At 44.3% G+C, this 27,060-nt stretch overlaps 2 protein-coding genes across 16 annotated transcripts in view; one reads left to right on the top strand and one right to left on the bottom strand.

Moving 5' to 3' along the window:
- Positions 1-6,668, top strand: part of FANK1 (fibronectin type III and ankyrin repeat domains 1) — a 112,746-nt gene extending 106,078 nt beyond the window's left edge. For 4 of the 14 annotated variants that reach the window (XM_070568896.1, XM_008525969.2, XM_070569453.1 and 1 more), the window contains exon 14: positions 5,114-6,630. Coding sequence is in view for 3 of the 14 variants with exons in the window: in XM_008525977.2 (XP_008524199.1) it covers positions 5,114-5,115 (2 nt within the window). In the remaining 11 variants the exon portion in view is untranslated. Of the gene's footprint in view, positions 1-5,113 lie in introns of all 14 variants that reach the window. The other 10 variants (XR_011525104.1, XR_011525093.1, XM_070569004.1 and 7 more) reach the window with 7 other exon arrangements.
- ADAM12 (ADAM metallopeptidase domain 12) overlaps positions 1-27,060 on the bottom strand; it is a 335,212-nt gene that overhangs the window by 14,275 nt on the left and 293,877 nt on the right. For both annotated transcript variants that reach the window (XM_008525946.2, XM_070567901.1), the window contains 7 exons: positions 22,146-22,254; positions 21,840-22,038; positions 19,690-19,767; positions 16,848-16,956; positions 13,162-13,297; positions 12,445-12,553; positions 10,367-10,549 (listed from right to left, as the gene is read on the bottom strand). In XM_008525946.2, coding sequence (XP_008524168.2) covers positions 10,367-10,549; positions 12,445-12,553; positions 13,162-13,297; positions 16,848-16,956; positions 19,690-19,767; positions 21,840-22,038; positions 22,146-22,254 — 923 coding nt within the window. The remainder of the gene's footprint in view (positions 1-10,366; positions 10,550-12,444; positions 12,554-13,161; positions 13,298-16,847; positions 16,957-19,689; positions 19,768-21,839; positions 22,039-22,145; positions 22,255-27,060) is intronic.

Raw genomic sequence — 27,060 nt, 5'->3', positions numbered from 1 at the left:
ATGAAGTAAGGATCTAAGAAATTAGAAAAACAAAATAAACCTAAGGAAAAAGGAAAAGGGGAAATGGTAAGATAGTAGCAGAAAATAATAAATTAGAAAAATAGAAAAATTAGTAACTATCATTTAGCAATGACTTATTACACACAGACATTCTCATAAAGTCAGATATTTTCATTTAACTATCACTGAGTCCAACGAGCAAGTATCATCTCACATTTGTGGAGAGGCGAGGAAAGTAACTCTGTGAACGGTAGAAAAAGGCAAGTCATATGAAACCTCAAGTTGGTTATTTGGGGGTGGGCTGGAGTCAAGAAGGAACCAGATAAATCTAATAAAGAAAACACAGGCCGGTAATGGACAAATAAGGACACAAATACAATAAACGGTTTTGAGGATTACCTAAGTGATCATCTAGAAAATAAAGTTGGATTCCTACTTCATTTTATACACTAAAATAAATAGCAGATGGATCAAATATTTAAATATGAGAAAAGATCATGAAAGTGTAAGAAATGGGAAAATATGTGTGTAATCTTTGAGTAAGCGGGCCTTTCTAAACATGACGATCAAAAATGGCAAAGGACATGAAAAGGCAGTTTATGAAAAAGGAAAAAACAAATGATCTTAAATCTGTGAAAAGATGCTCCACCTCATTTATAGGAAGAAAACTGTAGATACCATTTTCTTTTCACCTATTATATTGGCAAAGAGAAGAAAATTTCTGAACATTGTGTTGGTGAAGGCTTGGGGAATACAAATCAGGACAACTCCTTTACAGGAGGTTCTGCCTAATCTATCAAATGTCTAAATATTTATGGTCTTTGAACAGCAATTGTGCTCCCAGGAAGTTACCATACTGACATCCTCACACATGGGCCCAAGGTACCTGGGCAAGAATATGCCTGTTTGAAGGAGCAAAGGATTGGAAATAACCCATATGGCCATCAGGAAGGCACAGGTTAAATAATTTACGGTATGGCTCTACAATAAAAGACTTTGCAGCCAGAGAAAAGATTGGGGTGGATCTGCATATAACTGATATGGAATAGCCAAAGTGGGAAAAGGTCCACAGTGTGCTGTCATTTGAATTCCAAATAAGGATCTAAGATGAAACAAGAGTGACAGCAAGCTGACAGTTGCTGGAGATGGGTGATGGGCAGATGAAGTTTCATTGTACTTTTCTCTCCAATTTTGAGCATTCGAAAATTTCCAGACTTTCCATAATCTCTCAGTCTGCAGAGAGAGACAGGTGGAATGGAGACTTTTCACTATATTCCAAATTGTATTTTACAAAAAAAGCCTAATAACAATGATTGCTTCTGGGAAGGGAGCCTGGTGACAGAGGTGGGAGGGAGACTGTTTTCTGAATAACCCTTTATATAACTGTTGGAATTTTAAATTATAGGCATACATTACCTATTACTAGATAGAAAGGGAAAATATCAGGCATCCATTTTTTCACGTACAACTTGTGTGTTTACAGTAATAGAAATGAATAGAACGCAAACACCCCTTTGAACCCTGTAATCACTTGAATGACTTCCCTCTGAAGTTCTCTCTCTAGGGAGATATGGAAGCTGCCACATGGAACAGACACTTTTAAAGCCGTCAGATGGGTTTGTCACATGAATAATTAGTGTATGATAGGAAACCAAAGATATTTAAGTTAAAGTTTCTAGAAGTACTGGGCAGGTGGCACAGAGAGGTTAGCAGGAGTCCACGATCTTGGTAGCAACATTTTAGATTTACAGGAGGAAGTACCTCCAATTTTTATTAACCCATGACTCATTGAGTGTGATGGCCCATAAGGGAATAACGGATACTGTGACAAGGCGTATTTTTTACTGTTTAAAATTCACATCAATTCAGCTTGTTTCCTACATGTCTACTGTGCTCAAGGAACTGGACTTAGTGTGCCTGGAGATGAATAACCCAGTCTGTGCCTTCTGGCATGAGGTAGAACAGGTATCAAGGTAACCCCAGGCCAAGGCAGGAGGTGAGCGAGGAGACTCGTGGGAGCAGGGCTCCTGGCGAACATCTGGGCAAAAAGGTGAAATCTGGAAAGCAGAGAGCAGGCACGCAAGGATGCCTTCCAGCACTTTTCCTCAGTTATTAGCTTTTGGTTTACCTGCAGTAATGAAGGCTTTTATAAAGATCAGTTTTCTCGTATTTCATCTCACTTCCTTGGGAGAACATCTTGACAAATGGATTTCCTTTTCTCATTACATATTGGCATTTCTGATGAGCAGGGACCTAAATCATCAGATTTCCAGACTCTGTGAGTGCTGGGTCAAATATCAGACACCCACGTGGGTGTACAGTCCTCATTCGTTCAAATGCTGAATTCATTCCGTTGAAGACAACTTTGAAAGTTGTGGCTTAACCTCAGAGCGAACCGGCCGTCACCTGATTGTTCTGAAAGCATGGTCTACATTACTTGTTTTGCTCACATTTCTATCTTGACAAAGGATTTAAGGATGAGTAGCTGTTGCTGACCAACAGCAGCCTGTGTAAAGTGTTCATCACTCTTTATGGGGGTTGGGGAGGGAGGGGGCTTGGACCTCCTTGAAATAGACCCCCCCTCCCTCTGCGGCTACTTAAGCAAATTTGATTTTTCTACAGTCTTGTCTCAGTCAGAAGAGACTGTACAAGTTTGGCCAGTCTTGTTTTACAAAATATGGTGCGTTGTATGTTCTATAGACACAGATAAGGTGTTGATTAGGAGAAATGTCCTGTCTGTCAGAAACATGGAACTGAATCTCCACCTCTACAGAAAATGCATACAGCCTTCCTCATTTAAGATGCTACAGATATTTGAAATGCAGTTCAACTATTGCTATGGTTCTGAGCAAGGGCTGGTTCCAAGAAAGACCAATTAAGACAAGAATGACTGGAGCAAGATAGTGTTACAAGCAAAAGAAAAGAGAAATGCAAGACTCTCTTGTGACAGACTGAGGCTCTGCATGATGCCAGAAGGTTCCGTCTCCTTCCCCTTCTCACCTTGTATCTCTGTGGCAAATGCAGGGAAAAGGAATAAAGATTGCTGAGGCAGTGAGTGCCTAGTCTAAAATATGCTAACCATAACCGTCTTCATTGCAGTTTCTTCTTCCCATCCATCCACCCATACACCCATCCAGCCACCCATCTGTATGTGCATCCATTTAAAGATTGCAGGTAGAGAACGAGGGTTTGAGCCCCGGCTCTCCACCTCTGGGGGCCTTACTAGACAAGCTATTTGGCCTCATTGTACCTTGTTTTCCTCTCTGTAGAATGGGGCTAATGGCAGTATCTGCCTCCCAGGCTCCTTGAGAGGGTTAGAAATGCCTCTACAGTGCTTAACTCAGTAGTGCCATCCACATAATTGGTGCTCAGTAAATGACTGCTATTTTATAACAATTCAAAAAAGAACTAGGAGCTACTTATACCAAAAAATTAGTAACACACTCAAACACAGAAATTCATTTATACACTACTTGGTTATAGGAATAAAAATAGAAATTAATCCTGACATTGCTGTTTTGCTGGAATTTGTGCAGTGCAGACAAGTAGTGACAGAAACAGGGGTGGCAAATATTCTCCTGGGCCTATCAGTTGTTTCAGGAAAGGACTTTGATTCAGCAAGAATCAATCTAAGAGACGGATCAGTTGTCCTTTTTTGCTTCCTATTATCTTACTATCTTACTAAGAAAGCTAATCTGGCTGGAAAAACAATCTTAGCCAGTTTGTTCATTATATTTCACTGATAAGACTGCACGGAGGAAAACCATTTCCTAACATTTTCCAGGAAACTAAGGGCTTAGAAAAATAAAAACAACCCCAAACCAAATATGACCACAGATCAGCATGTATAGTTCAAATGCCATTTTATGGGGCAAACCTTAAAAAAATAGATGAATGCTAAGTGAGTGACACTGTCATAAGGTTTTTACTTTTTAGAAGAATATCCCATCTATGAAGTACATCTATGATATACTCCCTTAGAATCATGACACATTTCAGTTCCACAGCAGAAAATTATGCTTTGATCTGCTATTTCTTACCACAGTCTTCTCTAGACATAATTTTCTGTGAGCAATCTATTTCTTAAGTGTGACATTGAACATAATTTAAACTTTAAATGAATTAATTAAGCCAATTAATCAAAATAAACTGTGTAAAGGATTTCAGTTGGATATGTCCTAGAAATCTAATGAAACTCTCTAGAGAGTTTGTCCTTTTTCTCATCCAGGAATAAAGTTATGCACACTGGTATTCAGCAGTTAAGAATATCACCTGAGTGTCCTCATATTTTCTAGTCTTTGAGTCACACTTATTTTCACATTCAAATTTAGTAACTCGAGACCCCCTCTTGTGTGACGGTAGGATAGTCCGTCTTTGCTCAAACCTTTCTCAGGATCCCTGGGTGGTATCTGTGTTTCCTCCCACCCTGAACTCCTTCTCCTGCTGTCTGGTTTTCTCTTAGCATCTCAGGCCTGACTCTGTAGGATGCTGTTCTCCCTGGACATTTGCCCCTGGTGTGATTGCAGCTTCTCCTTCATTCTCTAGCCAGCTTGAGACTGACACTAAGCAGTGGTGGTTAGCACAATTCCCTGAAGGTTTGAGGATGTCGTAAGGGAACCAGCATCAGAAAAGGAAAATGTAAACTTGGTGTCAGATGTTACTCCTCCTAGAGTCCTTGGTGTTTTGGGGGCCCCCTTCCCTCCTGAAAGTCAAGTCAGTTCATCTGAAGTCAAGGAAAGTGATCCCTTCCCTCTATTATGCACAGCTTTTGAACATCCATCCCATCTCTCCCCCTCCCCATGCCTTGGTGTCTGAGGTCAACCCTGCCGCCTGAAGTCACTTCTTCCCAAGAAGGTTCTTTCAGAATTCTGCTCAAGACACATGCTTGGAATGCACTTGTATTTTCTCCTCTTAATACATATTACTCTTTAAAAAAAATCATATAGTAAAATTGACTTTTTTGGGTACAGAGTTAGATGATTTTTAACACTTTTGTAATCAGAGGAAAACAACATAAAATGTATTAAGATTGACCATCACGAGTCTCTCAAAGCCTTCTGGGATTCATGTGTAGCCACTCCTGTAACTTCCCCTGTTTTTCTTTTCCTTCCAGAGTCTGAGATGAACTCTCTACCCAGCAGCAGTAGGTGCAGAAGAACTCCCCTGGTGCTTCTGAAGTGGCTTATAATACGCAGACGTGTGCTCATCTAGCTGACCTCCCGCTGAAGTGCATGTTCTGCGTGGACTGCAAACCTAATATACAAGTTAGGGCAGATTCAACGCCAGGCACAGCGAAGACATTCTACAACGCTCCCTGCCTGTGTGCACAATTGTAGGTGATCACACACGCCTGTGGCCTCTTACTCTTTTCATCCCTTTACCATCCTTTTCTTAGCCCCCACTTTGCCTTTCATGCTCAGGTTGTGGTTCAGGAGAGCTTGGCAGCAGTCAGCTACCAGCTAGATGCATACACTGAATTATTTTCCTCTAAAATAGCTGACGAGATGAAAAGGAAATTAAAGTTTGTTTCCTTGATCAAAGCTGAGGAGTTGGGTCAAGAAGCTTGAATTCTGAGGGTCATTTTACCGTGAAGGAAATGGTGCATTGGAAAGCACACTGTGGACGAGAGGAGGAGTTGAGGGAACTGTCCTTGGATTTTAAAAATCAAAGTTTCAGGGAAAGACCAAACATGTTCGGTAAAGAACTAACTTACCTTTTAGATGCGAGGTTGACCAATATCGTTGTGTTTACAATAGTGTTTTCCTTCTGGGAGGTTGAGATGGTAAGTTTGTGTGTTTGTCACGCTGTGTGGGACAGGGCAGGGGACTCAACAGCACAGGATGTCAGTGGACTCGATCTGTGCTGCTAAACAAGAGCCACCGCCACATATTTGCCACACCTGCATGGAATTCATTCCAGTTCCCTATGTGTGATGTGAGAGAAAGTGCGAGCTTAATCCATATCATATGTCTCGGAAAAGCTCCAGACAGACACCAGCCTGGAGTGAGAAATGTGGATTTTTCAGTTACTAATGTTTAAAGGGTAACATTTCCTTAGTTTCATAAAACAGAATGAAGGCCTTTTTGGGGCCTGCTTTAAAGGAAATCTTGAAGCAGTCACTTCTATAGGCATTCACGGCTGGTAGGAAAAAAGATACCAGCAAATAGAAATGGCTTTCCTCAGATCACTTGGTCTGTCAGAGACAGTCCCAGTTTGACATGGTACCCAGGCAAGTTGTTTAGAGGGAGACAGAAAGAGCCTCAGTGTAAAGAAACCCATGGGGAAGGGGCTTACAGGCTCTGTGCACATCTGAAATTTGCATGCAAATTACTGAGTACTGGTGCATTTTCTGAGGGTTCGTAGCTTTCATCAGATTCTCAAATAAGTTCATAGCCAAGAAAAATTTAGGACATGCCCACCACCTTCCAGCAATGTAAATCCAAGGCAGGTTAGAAAACATATGTAAAAGATGGAACTGTCAGCAGCTAACCAAATAAACAGAAGGAATTATAGGTGGATCTTAACTGATACTGAAACAGGAGAGGACTTTACAAGCACAAAAGGAATGGGAGAATTCACAAAAGAAAAGATAAATAGATTTAATATTTAAAACTGGAATTCCTTTTATACCAAAAAATGTCATGAGTAAAAAGACCACTTAGGGAAAACGTTTACAATAAATTACCGGAAAAGAGTAAATATTCTTAATCTATTAAGAAAATAAACTCTTACAAACCAGGAAGAAAAACTCCATCTCTCAAATAGAAAAAAATAGGCAAATAGGAACAGATGATTCACAGAACATATACAGTTGATAGCAGCTGTGCGCTGGAGCTGGCTGGTACTAGCTCACCTCAGCCAATTCTCTGTTCCTCGTTCAGTGACATCACGTTAATGGCTTGCACTTGGCCATGGTGGGAGTTGTCACAGCAGAGAAATCATCTACAAATCAAGGCTTTTTCTTGACTGCCAATTTACCAGCAAACCATTGGTTAATAGATGTATAAAAAGCAGTTCAAGTGTACCAGTAATCAAAGAAATACAAAAAGAAATGAGGTCTGGACAAGATGGAAATAAGCACATTTCACCCTATTTCTCCTGCAAATTACCATAAAAAAAAATCTGCAGACAATTCATAAAGCAACTGACAGAGCCTCTGAAAGTTGGAGAAAACGTAAGTAGAGTGGCTAGGGACCTCAGAATTCAAGGAATTACCCAGTAGTTCTTGTTTTTTTTTTTTTTTTTCACTTTTGTCTTTTCTATATCTTGGTCTGGGCTCTGGAGAGGCCTCCAATCTGGAAATGCCAGTGGCACCAGACAAACAAAGGCCCAAGAATAACCCTCTTATCTCTAGCCAAAAGATGGGGACAAGGGCAACTAGTAAGAGAGAAACATTTGACCCCACCTGACCTCACTCCAGCTCAGGTGAACACCAGAAGAATGCCACGCCCCTGCCCCTGCTCCCTGGGCATCACTGCCTTGCGGTGATAGAGCCCTGCCTTCCATCCTCCCTTGCAATAACAGGCCACACCCTGGAACAGACTGTGGCAGGACTTCCAGTGTGGGCAGTGATTTCTTATTGCTATGGAGTCCAGGAGGAAGTGGAACATTTTTCAATCATTGAAAGAAGAAAACAGTCAAGCCAGAATTCTATATCCAGTGAAAATATCCTTTAGGAAGAAAGGTAAAACAGACATTTTCAGATGAAAGAAAACTAAGAGAATTTGTCACCAGCAGACCTGCTTTAACAGAATAGCCAAAGGAAGCTTTTCAGACAGAAAGGAAATGATAACAGAAAGGGTGAATATTTGAGTAGATGTAATAGGCTATTCTTAAATTTTAAAAATTTTGCTTGATGGTTGAAAGCAAAAATTACAACATCTGAAGTGGTTCTCAATGTACATAAAGGTAACATTTAAGACATCTACATCATAAAGGGAGAAGCATAAAGGGACCTAAAAGATGGTAAAATTTTCACATTCCACTTGAAGTGATAAAATATTGATACTAGTGGACTGTGATGAATTGTGCACATATATTGTAATCTTTAGAGCAGCAGTTTTCAATCAGGGGATTTTTGTCCTCCAGGGACATCTGGCAATATTTAGAGACATGATCACACATGCTACTGCCATCTAGTTGGTAGAAACCAAGATGCTGCTAAATGTTCTTATGCAGGACAATCTCATATAAGAAAGAGTTATCCAGCCCCAAATGTCAACAATGCCAAGATTGAGAAGCCTTGCCCCAGAGCAACCATATAAAAAACAATACAAAGGCAGACACTCAAAAACACAATAGATAAATCAATAAGGAATACTAAAGAATGTTCAACAACCCAGAGAAAAGCCAGCCCTGGTGGTCTAATGTTTAAGATTTGGCACTCTCACTGCTGTGGCCTGGGTTTGTTTCCCAGTCAGGGAACCACACCAACTGGCTGTCAGGTGTTATACTGTGGCAGCTGTGTGTTGCTATGATGCTGAAAGCTATGCCACTGGTATTTCAAATATCAGCAGAGTCACCCATGGTGGACAGGTTCCAGACTAAGACAGACTAGGAAGAAGGACCTGGCTACCCACTTCCAAAAAAACTTCCATGAAAACCCTATGAATAGAGTGGAGCATTGTCTGATATAACACTGGAAAGTGAGAAGATGGCACTAGAAGTTGATGAAATTGATTCACCAGCACTAACAAAAACCCATAGGAATTCAGGAAAGAGGAGCACAATATAACAAAAATCAGAGGGGACAAACACAATATTAAAATGGTAGACTTAAATTCCAACATATCAATAATTGCATTAAATGTAAGTGGCTAAACACATCTATTAAAAGACAGTGACTGACAGAATGAATGAAAAAAATATACAACCCAACTATATGTTATCTCTGAGAAACTCATTTCAAATAAAACGACATAGGTAAGTTAAAAGTGAAAAGGTGGAAAAAAACATACCTTTCAAACACTAATCAAAAGAAAACTGAAGTAGATAGATGAATATGAGATAAAGTAGATTTTAGAACAAAGATAATTCCCAGAGCTAAAGATGGACATTGCATAAGGATAAAAGGGTCAATTCACCAAGAAGACACAGCAATCCTTATTGCGTGTGTCACAAACAACAGAGCTTCAAAATACATGAAACAAAAACTGATGGACTAAAAGGAGACACATTTATAGTTGGAAACTTCAACATCCCATTTCAGTAATTGGTAGAACCATTAGACAGAAAAAAAGAAGATATCTTTGTTTCATGTATCAAATTCAAAAGTTTTGAAATGTTAATTCTTAGTACTAACAGTCATGGTGAGACAGATGCTTTATAATAATGTGAGAACATAGATGTATATAACAGTCCAGAAAAAATATTTATATATTGGGAGGCCTAAAATGGTTATACCATTTTTCAACCCAAGATTTTAACTTTTAGGAATCTCTCCTAAGGGAATAATTAAAATGGTCCAGAATTTATCTTTCTCGGCCTTCGTAACAGAGCTATTTATAGTAGCAAATATTAGAGACATCCAAACATAACCACTAATAGGCAAGTACTTAAAAAATTATTCTATATTCACATACAGTACTATTGTTAAAATAATGTTTTTAGGAATTTCTAATACCATGGTAAATGGGAATGATTTTAAGGCAAAAGAAGCAGTATACAAAGCAATGTAGATAGAGAATAATTATATTAAAAATAATATAAATACACAAAAATTACTAGGAGAAAATATAATAATGAAAGCAAGGAAAAATTACCAGTGATTACGTCTTTGCGCTTTTCATTTGATTGCTTTCATCCCCTCCACCCCTTAAGTTTCGTGTTGTGAAATGATGTCATGTTCATGGTCATAACAAACAGAAACTGTTACCTCCAAAAACAGCATAAAAATGAGATGATATAGGCAAAATGTGCAATACAGTGCAGGGGCTGGTGTGGAGAAACTCAACGGGTGGTAAAGTTTTTGTAAATAACTTCGAAAATGAAAAAATGGTAAGAAAGTATACCCATTATTATTCCTAAAGTGACCGTCTCTGTTTTATTGTCCAGGCCTAGTTGTTAATAGTGCCCCTGCCCTTCTCAAAAGTGTCCTGGTTCAGACGATAGGTTGCACAGCCACCCTCACTATTCTGACTATAAAAATATTAGTTATATTATCTAAAATACACTGCACCCTTACTACACACCAAGCACTGTGCTAAATGCCTTACGCGGATTATCTCAGTTAACCGTCTGAGGAGCTGAATTAGCTCCATTTCATAGAGGCAACGAGAAGTTAAGCAACTGGTCCAAGTTCAGACATTAGCAAGTGGCAGAGTCTGGACTGGAACTACATGCACCCAGTCAGCAGCTGAAGGCGTACCTGGGCCTGCCTGAGTGCAGGGTTGGCCGGCAGAGGTCTGGCGGGGACGGTGGGCACACGAGGAGGAGCCTGGTGGAGGGCCAGGAGCACTCGCTGAGGCGAACTGGGCTGAGGGACGTCGAGGGCTTTGAGGGGTCTGCTGATGTCAATGTTCTGACACTGCAGGAGTCTCCTGGGATTGTCCTGCAGGGTTTCAAAGCGAAGAGCCAGGATATAAGAGGTCTCAAAATTAGCTGTAACTCCTTAAGGAAAAAGCAGGGCTAAGGAGTCTGCTGTAACCGAAGGGGGCAAGTGGGGTGGAGTAAGGGAAAGAAAGCAAGGAGTTACACAAGAGGGAATCTATTATTATTTATTTAAACTTCAAAATTTATCAGAAGCGCCTCCCCCCCCACCCCGCCCCAATCTAGAACGGAGGGATTGACTTCTATTTGAGATTTAAGAAACCGCCTTAATTCACTAATAGATTCAAGGCACTTGAGGAAGTGCCAACAAGTATGAAGATGCAGACCAGATCATAAAGAAATTACGAAAGAGCTGTGAACATGAGACATCGCTTAACGCACACAAGGCTCCACGAGAACAGAGGAAACCTCCTAGGGAAGGAGGGTCGAGGCTTCTGGAAGCCAGGGCTGGGGTTAGGGCCTGCATCTGGAGCATCTTCTCCCGAGTGGGCCCTGGTTTTTAGCGACAGATCACAACAGATGCAGCATGGGCCTTGTGCCCCACACCCCCACCCCTTCTTCTTTTCCTCCTTTCTCTCTTTCTAAAAACAGCTTTATTGAGGTATAATGGATGTGCAACTAAATTGCACATATTTAAAGTGTACAATTTGGTAAATTTTGACATTATGTCTAAACCCATGAAACCATCGCCATAAGATAATGAACACATCCGTCACCCCCAAAAGATTCCTTGTCAGCCTTCCCTCCCACCCCTCCCCATCTCCCTTTCACTGCAACTACTCGTTTTCTGTCACTATAAATTAGTTTGCATTCTCTAGAATTTTACATAAATGGAATCATAGAATATGTACTCTTTTTTGTCTGGGTTCTTTCACTCAGCATAATTATTTTGAGATTCATCCATGATGTGTATAGCAATAGTTCACTCCATCTTGGTGCTGAGTAGCATTCTATTGCGTCAATATACCAAAGTTTGTTTATCCTTATACTTGTTGATGGATATTTGGGTCATTTCCCATTTTTGACTCTTCAAAATAAAGCTGCGCTTTCATTTTCACGAATGAAGCTGTTCTTGGCATAGTCCCATGATTGGGGATGAAAGGTAGCAAAGTTCTCAGGAATGGCAGCTGCCTCTTTGGAATCCAACCCTCTATACTTTTCGAATCAAGGGAGATAAAATAGTTTCTTGCCTACCGAATATGTGATAATGATTTCAAAAATCATTTGTCATTTCGAGGCACCAGCACTGTTCACTGCTATAATTTGGGCCCCTGTTGAAGGAGTTCAATATTCAAGAACTCTTGTGGACACATAAAAATGCTTGGTGAAAAAGCCTAATATTCCAGTGAACTCTAGCAATAAGTCACCAGAGGAGCAGGAAGGTGAAGAGACAGTAGGAAGCCAGGAGGTACTTTGGGTTAAGGATCCAGCTTTTTGAAACTGTAGGTTGGACAGATGGGCCCAACCAAGGGCTCAGCATAACTCTTAGAAATACCCTGGGAGTACCAGTGGGTCAAAGAAGCTTGCCCAAACCCAGTCGGTGGCATTCTGAAAGCTCAGGAGGGGCCCAGGTCAGGAACCTGCTTGGGTGGCAGACCGAGTGGGCCTTTTGGGAATCTGGCAGGTCTAGGTGACTGGAGGGGTCATGACTCACAGCGTACCACACACCACGTCATGCAGGGGACACTGCCTCCCCTAAGAGAACCTAGCAGAGCTTCCAAGCGGCGCCGAGAGCCTCCTTCCAGCCCCGCTCATCACGTCAGTCAGCCTTCCTGGAACTGAGCGTGCTGACTCAGCAAGTCACTGCAAGAGTCCCCAGGATCTATTCCCACTCAAGCTTGTATTGAAAAACCCACGTCTTCATGCGCACACGAACTTCTTATGTTTAAAACTTACCTTCGGGGTGTTGGAATGCGGTGGCTTCCTCATCAGGCCTTTGCTGAGGTGGGTGAGGTGAGCCTGAGCAGGCTGGGAGCCACTGGATGGCCGGGAAGGGCGCACACACCTGCAACGCAACCCCACACATGCCAACCATGGGCATCGTGCCCTCTGGCGCGCTTAACTTTTTCTGTTTTGTTCACAATGACACTCAAAAAACAATTCACTTATTTTAACCCAGGGTGGTAAGCATGCAAAGGAAAAATTATCTAACACTCTTACAAGATTAAAAAGTAAATGTTGATTTTTTTTCCCCCTAAAGCCACTATCTGTTAAATTAGCTCTTGCAATCCATAGAAATGCGGCTTTGCGACACGTTTTTGTAGAAAGCTGGCACTGCGGCAATAATGTCTTTGAATACATTTGAATCAAAAGCTACCCCACTTGATGAAAATATTTTAACACCCCATGTCTTGTAAAAATTACTAACGTAAGGGTGGGAAAAAAATACATCAGTGGGATTTGTCAACACCCTATTTATGTAAGCAGCCGCCAATAGTTTGAAGGGAAAGGAAAGGAGTCAGCTGGTCTGGCAGAAATGCTAAAAACCCAAAAAACCAGTGTCACTATCCAGAAAATCGAACCTCTTCTTTGCTAAGGAAAATGAAGTGAGAAGTGGTTGTACCTTCTTTCAAACCAGTTATTTCTTGAAAAAACGACCCAAACCCACGGTACCTTAGCTTTTCAATGGTGGTTTTTTTATCTGTAAACAGCAGTCGGATCAATGTCTTCCTTTTGAGATAGACCACAAATCCAGCGGCAAGAAGACACAGGATGGTCACCAGGATTCCTATCGTTAAACCTTGGTTATCTGGAACAAAATGCACTGGACTCAGGGAGGGAGGCAGTTACAGTGAAATGCGGGAAGTATCAAATTGTGACATTGATGGCAAAGCGAACTCTGAAGGAAGGAACAGAAGTGAAGTGGGTAAATCCTGGACTGATGTACTGATCAATTCGTCTTACTTCAAGGGTCGTGTCTGAGGTTCAATCTATGTCGCCATCATTCTTTCTGACAACTCTGGAACTTGCTGAACAGGAATAGAGTCTGGGAGGTGGGACCACAGCCCTGGCCACACAGCTCCCCCACCCCAAACCCCCGTCCCCCAGGTGTGACAACAGCAGGGGAAAGTGGCCACAGAAAGTAACAGGGAACCATCATTAAAATCCTGTCACAATGAAAGTGGCCCCTGAACTAAAATCTTTCCAGCCCTTGTCACAAATATGTTACTCCAGGCTCCTTCCTTCTCTCATTCTTTGCATGGAGTCTGTTTTATTTGGATTTTTTTGTATTTTTTTTAGACAGAGACTTTATTTCTGGACACGGTCACATTAGAAGGTGGAAAAAAGAAAAAGAAAAGTCATAACTTAAATGAAATGCCCATGGGTTTTGTTTTCTCATGTTAGGGACTTAAAACACAGCCTTGGCAAGCAAACCCTTTCTCTGGGAGGATGCTGTTTATGTTCTCTAAGGAAACATCCCTTTTCTGTGATTTGATCCCATTTTGTTTAGTACAAAGACACTGAGACTCCTCAAGGGTGTGGAAAGGAAGCGAAGCTCAAACCGTCAGTGTGGTTTCTCATGCAGCCATGGTCCCACCGTCTGGGAGGACTCTAAATGCCAGGACGCACGGGGCAGTTTCTACTGGGCTGTGAGCTACTGGAAGAACGAACCTCCATCCGTTGGTCTCTGTTTTCCCGCCAGCAACGATCAGGGTGTGCCTCACAGAGTAGGTGCACAGCAGGCCTCGCAGCCGCTGCTGATGGCTGTGGAGGTGGCCTCCATTTCCCAGGCTCCCCCCACCCTGCCTCCGACCGGGGGTTCCGCTGGCTACGCACCAGAGCGGCAGCCACTCCACTCTGGGAAGAATGCCTTCACACTCTCTGCATTTCTGGACTTCGTCCCCAGCTGACAAGCCCTATCAGGGACGTGTCTTAGCCTCAGTAAGACAATCAACATATGACAGTCTTGATTCACTTGTGAGTGTTACTGGAAAAGCAGTGCTTCTGGTTTCCTGGCCAAACCATCATTCTTTTCAGACTGTGAGCTGGCCGTCACAGGGGGCTCTGGCTGGAGTTCTGTTGTCTCTTAACAAAGCTAATTAAAAAGTGAGCAGCAAGAGTCTTGAGCCCATAATTTCTAGTTCCTTAAAATCAACCCCTAAGTCTTAAACTGATCAGTTTATCCAATTGAACATTTACTGGGCGCACAAACTGGACTTCCCACACCCCAGGTCACCCATCTCCATAAACGGCAGCTCCTTCCATCGAGCTGCTCAAGCCAGGAACCTGGGCAGTGTTGTGACTTCACTGTCCCCATGTCTGGTGTAAGCACTGTGTCCTGTGGGGCTACGTCCCCTCCCAACAGCCCCCCTCTCTGAGTCCCACTGTTACCCCCTCCCATCACAGTGCTTATCATGCCCCACTGTGCTTGCTAAATGGCTCCCCAGGTTCCGGAAGAGTGGCTGGCGTGTGGCAGATACTTGAGAAGTACTTGCTTCACGAGCAACTGAGCCATAGTCAGGCTGGGGAGTGGAGGGTCATGGGGCAGGGAGGCCCAGGCCATGGGGGCAGGGAGGTCCAGGCCATGGGGGCAGGGAGGCCCAGGCCATGGGGACAGGGGGGCCCAGGGCATGGCTCTGCCAGGCACAGCTGTCAGCTGGCTGCTCACAGCTGTCTTTTGCATGTGTTTCGGGGGAGGTGTTAAACATCCTGTCTTTTATGAAATGATGGCGGTGGTGGATGGGGTTGGGCTCTTCAGTTGTTTCCATTTTTTAAAGTATTCTTACTTGCTATAACGAAGAGTTGGCGCCTGTGGATTCCCCAGCTGTTTTGAAACCCCCAAACCTGAGTACCACTAGTCATGCGTGTCCACACCAGAGAGACCCAGAGTGGCTGCCCCTCTCCTGCCATCTTCCCCAATTCCTTCCCACACCATCTGGTTTACCTGAATGCGAATGGAATGGGTGGCAGGGTCCCTGTGGATGAAAAACTAAAACTCTGCTATTTTTGGACAACAAATGCTTAAAGTTCTGTCAGAAATTAACTCAGTTGCTGCAAGAGCCCAGTCGTCAAGCCTGAGAGGTCAGTGAGGAAAGGGGACGCTGGGCCAGGCCCTGGTTTCTTCCCTGGAATGGATGCTCACTAAAAGGCAACGTGTGCTGGTCCGTTTTCTACTGGCTGCCTGGCCTGGCCCCAGAGAGAGGTAACCTGAGCTCTGGGAACAATGCTGAGCCACGCCCACAGTCTACAGAAGGATGACTGGAGCTTGCTGCCCTTCCTCAGCACGATGTCTCTACACATGTGCCTGCCGGGCGGGTCCTTCCCTCCGGAGAGCTGCCTCACCGCCTGGCCCTGCACAGCCCTGTTGTGTCTGCTGTCATGGTTACGATGGCAAAGCCACAGATTCAGCACTGCCAGTCCCAGCAGGACGTGGGGACGCGTGGTGTCCTCTGCAGCAGCACCGGCCACGTCTGAGTGTCACGGGGGCACAGGTGAGCACCGAGGTGACAAGGCAGGTGGGCTTGGTGAGTTCTCGCTGCTCCCGGCCCCCCGAGCTGCGCTCGGTGTGGGCTCTCTGCACCTTTTTGTCTTGCCTCTTGCACTTTAAAAGAGACATCATTCAGACTTGTCCCTTACCTGCCTGACAAGTGCTCAGAGCGCACAGAACTGCACCAGGAGACACTGCTAAAGGTTGCCTGAGGAGAAAAGAACTGAGGGTTCGAGCCCAGCGTCTGCTAGGAGCTTCTTTGGGGATAGACAGACTTTTGTTTCAATCTTAGCTGTGTGACTTTAGAAGGTACTTAATGTCCCTGAGCCTCAGGTCCTTTTCTATGTAAAGAGGAATAATAATCCCCACTTCGGCATCTGTAAGGATTAGATGAGATAATGCCTAAAACACCCTCGGCATGGACCCCACACGTACCACCTGCTCCTCCTGCTGCTGGGGGACCATTACCTTTATTAGGAGGAGGGCTCTTTCTAGTAGCAGATTTAAAGGGCCTTACACTTCACACCTCTTCCTGGACTTTACAGAGCCCTCTGATCTGACATGGAGCTCATACCCCAGGGGGCGGCTGCTGTAGACATGACTCAGCTAAGACCAGTGTCGCAGCGGAACCCCGCAAACTCAGCCTTGCGGTCACAGCCGAGCCAGGGGCCTCGCAGAGACCAGGCAAGTCGAACCCTCAGGCTGCGTCAGCCCTCGGGGGTCCCACCACGCTTCCTGCCCTCGTGGCTACACCTGCACCCGCACTGATGGCTGGGGAGCCCTCTGTCTTGTTTGGAAGGCCTCCCACCTGGCTTCCTGCTCCCCCCAGGAGCTCCACGCCCCCTCCATGGGATGTGCTGTCCTCACCAACCTGCTTGCCGGATGGGTCCGCTGTCTGTGCTTCCTCCAAAGCCAAACTTGTCACAGAAGGGAGGCGCCCAGTGGGCCTCGCAGTGGCAGTTCTTCCTGTTGTTACACACCTTTCAGGGCAGCAGGGGGAAAGACATGAGAGGGAAGCAGCATTAGGGCACACCCTCCACCTGGGGTGGCGCTAAGTCTTTGATTGGGTGCCATAGCAAAGCAAAGGTCCTGTGGTCAGAGCCCCGAGCAGCACAGGTACAGCCAGACTCAGAAATGTCAGTGAGAGCAAGGCCAAAATGGCTCATAGGTGAGAGCAGAGCCCGAGGCTGACATGGGGCCTAATCTGTGTTAGCGGCTGTATGGAGAATGATGGAGATTATCAGGGGTGCCCCATTCCCTTCCACACCTTCCTCTTCTCAGTCAGTCTCCATGCCCTCCTCGTAAATCCAGGAAACCCTCCCTATCCGGCCAGGATTGAAGCCTCTCGGCAGTGAGGGGGGACCCTGTTTCAGGGATGTGGAATCGAGCCTTCGAGCATTGCAGGCTGAGGACAGAATCCACGTCTCGGGCCACTGGGACACCCCTGTCTCCTTCAGACAGGAGGCTGGGAGAGGCCAGGGAACCCGGGGCCCCCCAGCAGGCCTACAGCCGCCTCCCATTTGCTGATGCCCACACAGATACACAGATGTGCGCTGACACTTTTCTAAACCTGCTCCAATATCCTGTGCCCGAAATGCCCACTTCCTTCTTGCAGAGTCTCTAGGGGCCGTTCCTCGGCTCCCAGTCCTGCACAGTGGGCACAGGCAACAGTGAAATAAAAGGAAGGCTCTGGTGTGATAGGAAAGGGTGCCCAAGGAAGCATAAGGAGGGCCCTGAACAAGGAACCCAGCTTGGAGGCCAGAGCACTGTGTGGAGGGAGCGGCTCCCAGTCACCTGGTTCCCAAGGGACACCATGATGGCCGTTCCTCCACCTGTGTCGGCCAGTGACCCTCGTTACTGTTACCTGTGCAATTTACTGAACTACGACAGAAACCAATGGAATGTGAGCATGAAAACAAGAGGGGATGGTTTCCATGAAAATGAGGCTGACTGCTTTGGGAGCACTGGATAAGGGCAAGTCACTAAAAGGAGTTTCTGAGAAATTTGCAACGGGTGGGACAACTGCAAAATGATTGGGAAAAGTGGCCCGAGACGTGGATTCTGTCCTCAGATCGCTTCTGGGAAGCCACACTTCCCCTCCACTTAAAGAAACAAGCTGTGCGCTGTGGCTGTGGCTGATGCATTTTGAGGGGTTTCTATAAGGAGGTCAACACAGAGCTACAGTCAGTGCGCTCATCCCAAAGGCCTCAGCCCTGCACCAAAATACTGCTGCCAAATACACATTTTCACGTTTTAAGGCGAAATAAAGTGTTTCCAGTATATGTCTCCTTTGTGATGTTTCCCTGCTTTCACTGGCTTGCTTTGGATGCGTCAACCACCTGCCCCGATTGCCTCAAACAAGAAGGCCGACTGTGAAGATGGCCTGTGATAAGTTGGAAAGTATATTTCTGTGAAGCTAAAACGAAGCAGAATTAATTCCCGGGTAGCACAGCCTATGCTGAATCTGGGTGTCTTGCCTCAAAGATGCTGCTGCTGATGTCCTACCCGCTCAGATTCAGGCACAGTCCCACCCATCCTGTTTGGCACAGTCTCCCAGTGCAGCTCACAGGCATGTGCCCTACCTGCAGCTTGCAGCAGAGAGACTGTGCGCTCACACGTCACTTGGAGGTGCTGCTGGTGAGCCTGGTCTCACTCGGGGGGACTGTGATCAAACTACTTGTCCCTGAGTCACGGCAGCTTCTCTGCCTACCCAGAAAATGTGGGCCTTTCCTCTCCGATGTGTGGATGGGACCCGAGGGAGGTTGGAAAGCGAGGAGTCGAGGGTACGACCTAGCATTGCCACTAACAGGTCATGTGAACTTGGCCTGGGCTTCTGTCAGTAAAATAAGAAGACTGCACTAGGGCATCTCTTACTGTCATTAGAAAGAAATCTATGATCCAATGAAGACATAAAAAGATTCTTTTTTACACTGAGTCAGTGACACTCCCAGTCCACAAGCCCTCTGAGGTGGCACCCTAATTCTTGGATTACAGCACAACAGAATTTTACAAAAACTCGCATAATTCTATGTTAGAATCATTGGCGAGTGTCTGTAAGTTTTAAAAACAGAATTTGGAAGATGATTTCTGTAGAAAGGTTTTCAGAAAAACAAATGGATCACTGGCATGGCTAATCAAGATTAGTATGATTGCAATGGAAATAATTAAGCCCAACAGGAAAAACAAATTGTATTTTAAATAATTAGAGTCCTCTTCTGCCTTAAACATTCCCTGAGCTAAAATAACAGACTTCTTCAGTCAAAACCCACTGTATGTGATTTCGAGGACATGTGGTCAGTACGTCTGTCTTAGTTTTAATGCCTTCTGGAAGTATCTCAGTTCAGTCACATATTCTGAATCTTGGTTGTAAGAGGGACAGCTCTGTTTGAAATGTTAATGCAAAACTCTTCATGAAAGAAGGTTAGTTTTAAAATTACTTTGAAGATGACAAAGTCCTTTTTTTTTTTAAAATCACAGAATGTTAACTTAAAAGATAATTACTGCTCAATCTGATTTTCCTTGTTAAATAAAAATCAAATTTCTTATGCTATGCAAAGGTCAAAGAAAATTAATGTCTTTGGAAGAAAATATTGAGGACACACTGACTGCTATATTTTTTTAAAAGTTATGGATGGCAAAATCCTTTACAAATGAACGAGTTCATGCTTAACTCGTTAGGGACTGGCTCTAAAAAGGCCACGCAGCCTGCTCACCCCTCGGCCGTGGCACTGTAGGGCGCACTCGTGAACACCGAAGACGCTGACATTTTGACATCGACGGTTGAGGCAGACCTGTAGGAGGAAAACACAGCCAATATCTCACTGCTTCTACAAGCAGATACACATGCAGACATCTGGGTATTTAAAAAGAGAAGCAAAGGAAAGCTTCAGGAAGATGATCTTCTTTCAGTAAATATGGACGCTTCATAATGATACATTTTTCATTTGACTCAGACATAGATCCTGACGCCTGACTCCAAACTCAGCACATTTCAAGAGTCAGATTAATGTGAACACTACTGAATTCTTTTATACTTTATGGTATGTTATACAGTTTCAGTCGATCCTGAAATGATGATAACTGATTTTTTCATGATTTTTGTTTAGAGCTTGCAATGAACTTTATGTATTGGAGCATTTTTACCCTCCATTAAAAGATATAAGAGAGGGTGAAATGGATGAGTCCTTAACCTGGGGCCTGTACAGACTAAGAATCCACAGTCCAAGAATCTTTTAAGGCAGGTATGGAAATATGGGAAATTTTCCAAAATACTGACTGACAAGTACTATCGTTGATGACACAAACCATCAACAAAAATGCTCAGCAGAGGAAAACGATGGTTCCCTTGTATTTATCAATCCTATGTAGGGGCAGTAATTTGTTAAATGATACTGGGCTGGTTGAAAGAGCTTAGTCTCATTTCAAAGGTGCATAATATACTCCAGACTCAAGGGATCTGGCCCTTTATCTCCCATAAGATATTACAAATTAGTGGAGTCAAAGGAAGAAAAGTCTAATTTTTAGATTGCAGAAGCATGTTTAATCAAGTAGAACCTTCTTATGGGAAGTTCGCCATCCAACCCCGACAGCTTGCGTAAGGCAAGATGGACGCCCTTTGACAAAAGTGCTGCCCAGGCAGCTCTGAGGGCCGGAGGGAATCTTGGCCAAGGGCACTGTCCCATTCCAGCTGATAAAAGAAATTGTCCAGGATTGCAATTAACACAGTAGGACCCTAGTCAGAATCACAGCGTGGAGGTGCTGCCCCCTCCCAATCCATGGGCAAGGCTAAAGACGGCTTTCAACGAGTGAGTGTTCTGCAGAAATGGAGATCAAAGCACATTTAATCTTGCACATAGGGAAAAAAATCATTGATAAATTGAGTCCTTGGAATTTCAGTGTTCAGATGCACCTGGCCCTGGCTGTTCAGACTACAGTTTAGAAAAATGGGTGTCATTCTAATGTCAAGGCCTGAATATAAGCTAACGTGTGTGGTTGAGGAGACACCTAGAATGTATAACACGTTCCACAGATCATCCTATTTCCTTAAGGGTAAAGCATCTGTGGCTCAGGGTGTGTGGAGGAAAGGGGGTGCGTGGAGGGAATTCCTGCCCTGGGGACTCTGCTAGAGGAGCTGAGTCTCTCTCTTTCCTTTCTACTCTGCAACCTCTGTGTGAGTGATTTCATAACCGTTTTGAAAACGGGGTCCTAAAAGAAGCATGTGAGAGTTGATTCACCTTTTTTTCCTAAAACATTTTATTAAATTGCTATTATCCATCTGATGAGCAAGTCTGGTGATAAAAATCAATGTCAAGAATATAAAAATCTCAATTTCTTTATTTCTAAACCCAAAACATCTCAGTCTACCTTACCCCCTGGTCTCTAAAAGAACTCCCTTTTGGCCTTCAGCTTATCCTATCTCTTGCCCCTCTGCTATTCTCTCTACGGGGTTCTCTGAAAATACATCTGACTTCCCATTCTATCCAGGTGGGAACAAGCCCCCACTGTGCCAGAAACCAGGGCCACATTTCCAAAAACAATATCATATGCTACTGCGTTTCTTTCCAAAGTAATTTCCTGGCTGGAAACCCTCATGACACCCAGAGTGTAGAAATGACTTATTAACACTAAAGGGCCGAGAAAACAAGCTTGATTTTCCCAAATCTGCATCTCAGTGGTCAGACCAGAACCTAGGATTTATTAACATTTTCTTCTAGGTGCAAAGAATTGGATTCCAGAGACAAAGTTCTGAGAAGTGGCTTTAGGAAAACAAACAAACCTCGTAACTCAGTTCTGGACAGCACGTTTCTCAGTGGGCCCCCTTCCAGACTTACATTAACGATGCAAGTGAGCATTTGGGTCTTACTTTTCCATCTGCACATTTTGTGCCGGCAAGCACAAGCCCTGGGTCCGGCATGTCATCGCCCAAGTACACGTGGGTCCCACGGCACAGAATCCGGCCTCCTTCCTGCAGTGGGATATTCGTTTCTATGGAAACTGCATTGGTACCAATGACTGGCCGGCTGGCACCTCCTTGACACTGGATTTTTCCACATTTGGCATCTCTGGAATGGCAAGAACAGACAGTCCCCAAAGAGGGAAAGTTTGAAACAGGCCCTAAGCGACGTGGGAAGTTCAAAGCCATGGTGTGGTCAGGATGCAGATTCCATACCTCGTCTCACATTTGGCAAAGGAACTCTTGGAGTCTTTGCCACAGTTGCCATAAGGGTCACCTGCCGAGTTGACTCTCTCAAAGCAGATCCCAGGGGCAGGTTTAGCACCTGAAACAGAAGCAAAGCAGTACCGTCACCTCCCGCGAGCGTTTTAGTATTTTTCTTTGAACAGTACTGCGCTTTCAGGTTAAGAGGAAATGTGTTCTGTGTCCAGAGAAATCTCGGCTGACTCATGATAGAGCTGGCCAGCAGAAGCTCAGAGTGTCAACAGCTAGCATCCTCTCTCGGCTCAGCTCACATGCAGCAAAGCACGCATTTCATAGCTCACTCTTTTTCAGGGCTGCTGTCCAGGCCCGTGGCATGTGCAGCCTCTCAGGAGATGAGGCCTGGCTGTGGGGCCAGACCTGATCCAGCACAGAGAGGAGGTGGCTGGCTGGCTGCAGGGAAAGGGGGAAGCTTGCTCTCTTTAACAACATCCCACACAATTCCGGAGAGAAATGCAAGCTAAAGCAGGCTCCAAAGAGTAATGATGACTAATGCAGGGAAGTAATGAAAGAAAGAGAGGGAGCGAGAGAGAGGGCAAGAGAGAACCAACGAACAAAGCTGAGATCTTATACAACATCTTCAGTCCCATAAAGCTCCCTCTAAGAGCAAGCACTGGCTTCAAGTTAATGTCTGTGTTTGCAAGGCAGCGACGATTCTCAGAGGCCATGGAGGCATGAAACCTGATCGTCATTTTATACAGCACGACAGCGCCCAGTAGAGAGGACGTGGGAGCCAGAGAGCTCAGGAAATGGCCATTTTTAGCATATCTTCCGGCCAGGGAAAGAAAGAACATATAATTGGGGTTTGTGTTACCAAAGCTTTGGAGGGCTCTCGAATCCTATGAATAGTGCTATCTGTTGAAGATTACAAGAGAAATTCAGGAAAGTGTTCCACATTCTTCAGAATAAACTGCGTCTGTGGTGTGACCTTGGCCTGCCTTCTCTCCCACACTGGGTGCCTGGCTGGGTGCCTCCTCTCATATTCCTTCCAACCGCCAGGATGCCAGCTTCCCAGGACCCAGCTCTGCCCCTTGCATTTCTCTGCTCCCAACCCTGGAGAGGCTCCATGTGCCTCCCAAGGTGACTGTTGACTTATTAAAGATACCAATCCAATGAAGGCAAGGCTCCCCACCTCCCAGCAAACAGAAGATGTTCTTATTACTAAAAATGTCCATCTTTCTTCAACCTGTACCTGATTCCTCTTCATCAGCTACAAGCAGACATGGTCAGCATCTTATTAAAGAAAACAAAAAATAACTAAACCAGACAAATCAAACCAAGCAAAACCCTTGCAACAGTTGAGATCAGTAATGGGTTCAGCCATTGGCCTTTGCACTAAGCCACACCAGTCCTGGAACTTTCATTTTCCTATTCTCTGTTTTTTTAAACCATTTAAAAGAGGTTTCCCAAACTCCTTTTTAAGGGCATTACCCCAAACTGGGCACAATTCTCCAGCGAGATGAGGTCTCTGGCTCTTCAGCATCACATTCCTTTACTGTACCCCAGATTCACATCCTTGCGCACAGTGTGATTACATCACTTACATACTCAGCTTCTGCCTGTTATAGACCCATTTCTTCCACATTCTGCCCTCTTCTTCTTTTTCATCTACCTACTGCAGAGGGGAGGCATGGGGAGGGTGAGTCTTGGTATCGAGCCTGCACTTTGTACTTAAATTAATCCTGTTTGATGGTACTTTGCTCACAGTGCGTGGGTCCAATTGATCAAATGGTTTGGAGAAACTGGCATCTAGAATACCAACAATTTGATGGTTGTGTACTTGCCCAGACCCTGTACTTACTGCTTGCCTGTCTGGCTTTATTTTTCTGTCTCTTCTCCCCTCCCTCCCTCCCATCCACCCACCCATCCATCCATCCATCCATGCCTCCTTCCATCCTTGCATCATGTTGCAGACTTCAATCACACACACATCTATCCAGCGCTTACTATCTGCCAGGCTCTGGGGGTATAGTGGTGGCCAATTTGGACAAAAGTCCTGCTTGCTTGCAAATTTCAAGGAGAAATGGAAAATGTTCCTCTGAAGCTCAGAGGTGGGGAGTGTGATGCAGGAAGCTGCAGAGTAAGTGATCCAGGGGCTGTTGTTTTAGGCAGACCGGTCAGGGAAACCACTTGGAGGAGGGGCCACAAGCTGAGTCTTACCAGGTAATGTGGTAGTCCTGCATTCACCACTGTAAATGGAATGGCAAAACAAAGAGGACGCCTGACACATGAGTATCAAATAAAGGATTAAAATTAAGACAAGAAATCAAGCAAAGAATACAAACAGTATTTAACGTAGGATAACGAATCTTTCGAGAGAGGTCTCATTATCCCAACTGATGGACAAGAAAACTAGGACTTGGAAGGTGAAATATGTTACTTGAAGTCACAGAGCCATCAAGGGCAGGACCACCTGAGGGTGAAGTCTCCCTTGTTCTCTCCAGTGCCCCAATGTTCATCGAGGCCTCACATGTGCCAAGCCTGCATAGGCCTTGGAGACAGAGACCAGAACAGGACCTGGTCCGCACTGGTCCCCCACTGCTGAGTGGGGAGACAGGCAGATGAGTGGGCTCTCATTGCACCCTGGGGTGCACCATGGGGAACAGGGCAAGAGCCATGACATCTGCCACCATGCCGCCCGAGGGATCCCAGATTCAGGTGGATATGGGCGCAGTGCCACTGCGGCTCACAGGAGAGCTCACAAAATGCACCCTTCTTCCCTCTTTCCCCTCTCAGAAGACCAGGAAAAGGGAATACCAGTGGTTTCTAGTGGATGCTAAGCTCCTGGAACTGGGCAGGCAGAGTTGATACCACCCTTCCATTGACCATGACGCGATTTGATGCTACATAGATTCTGTCACTCTTAGTATTTTCAAGTAATTTCTCTCCTTGGAAATGTGGCCACTTAAAAAATATATATACTGTGCTGCAATTCAAATGTGTTAACTGATAGATTTGTTTTCCTTATAGGGAGCTGTAAAGCGAGATTTCTGAGCAGTTTTAGACATGTGAGCTCGCAGACAGCTCAGAGGCAGGATCAGACGAGGGTTGGACTGGGGTGCACAGAAGGGAGAAAGAGAGAGAAAGGAAAGCAGAGAAAGAGGCTGGCTTCCACAGGGATCTAAAACACTGGCAATGTATTGGGAAAACAAAGGGAAGCCTGATATATCAATACCAAATAAAGGGGCTAAAATTACGACAGGAAATCAAGTAAAGGAACATGAACAGTGTTTAAACAAGTATGAAAGCATCTTGGAAGAGAAAACAAATGCTGGATCGCTGCTTAGGAATCCAAACCTAGAACGTACGGACCTTCTGGGTCAGGCTGTGCTTGGGACTTTAATGCCCCAAATGCCAACGGGGCAGCATGGCTTAGAAAGCCAGGTGTAGGTACAATGCAATGACTTGTAACGTCACTAGAGGTTATAAAACAATACAAGGGTTTCCTGATAACTCTGAAGTACTGTGCACATCCAAGTAGAAGGCTACCCCACATTTAAGGAGAGCTGCCATTTTCCTAATAAGAAAATCCCACAGAAAGATTGATGGCCAACTTCAATATGTGAATTTTTAGCAACATGGATGACATTGTTGAGAATCTTATAATATGTTGTCAATTAACTTAATGATGAGAAATATTGGAAAGTCACTTTTTTCTTTTTTTGGTGAGGAAGAATAGCCCTGAGCTAACATCTGTTGCCAATCTTCCTCTTTTTGCTTGAGGAAGATTGTCCCTGAGCTAACATATGTGCCAATCTTCCTCTATTTTGTATGTGGGATGCCGCCACAGCAAGGCTTGATGAGCAGCGTGTAGGTCTGCACCTGGGATCCAAACCCGCGAACCCCAGGCTGCCAAAGCAGTGTGTGTGAACTTAACCACTATGCCACCAGGCTGCCCCTGCAAAGTCACATTTTAATTAAGAAATATTGCTTTTTTATAAAACTCGCCTATATCATAAAACAATATTACGCAGATTCTTTACACTTCTCTTTGGTCAACTGATCTTCAACAAAGGTGCCGAGAATACATAAGGAGAAAAGGATAGTTACTTCAATAAACAGTGCTGGGAAAACCAGATATCTACACGCAAAAGAATGAAATTGGACCCTTATCTTATACCACACACAAAATTAACTTAAAATAGATAAAAGATTTAAATATAAGACCTGAAACCATGAAACTCCTAGAAGAAAACATAGGTGAAAAGTTCCTTCATATGGGTCTTGGCAATGATTTCTGGAGATGACACCAAAAGCAAGGCAACAAAAGCAAAAATAGACAAGTGGGACTACATCAAGCTAAAAAGCTTCTGCACAGCAAAGGAGAAATCATCAACAAAATGAAAGGCAACTCAGAGAATGGGAGAAAATATTTGCAAACAATATATCTGACAAAGGGTTTAAACCCAAAATATATGGGGAACTCCTATAACTCAATAGCAAAAAGCCCCCAAATAACCAGATTAAAAAAATGGGGAAAGGAACTGATAGACATTTCTCCAAAGAAGACATACAAATGGCCAACAGGTACATTAAAAGGTGCTCAAGGTTACTAATCATCAGGGAAATGCAAATCAAAACTACCATGTGATATCACCTCACACCTGTCAGAATGGCTATTACTAAATAAACAGAAGATAGCAAGTGTTGACAAGGATGTGAAGAAAACAGAACCCTTGTACATTGTTGGTGGGAATGTAAACTAATACGGTCATTGCAGAAAACAGTATGGAAGTTCCTCAAAAAGTCAAAAATAGAACTACCGTATGATCAGCAGTCCCACTTCTGGGTATATATCCAAATGAATTGAAATCGGGATCTCAAAGAGATATCTGCACTCCCGTGTTCATTGCAGCATTATTCACAACAG

The sequence above is a fragment of the Equus przewalskii genome, chromosome 1 (genome assembly GCF_037783145.1).
Source record: "Equus przewalskii isolate Varuska chromosome 1, EquPr2, whole genome shotgun sequence".
Lineage (NCBI taxonomy): Eukaryota > Metazoa > Chordata > Mammalia > Perissodactyla > Equidae > Equus > Equus przewalskii.
This window is presented reverse-complemented; position numbering and strand designations above follow the sequence as displayed.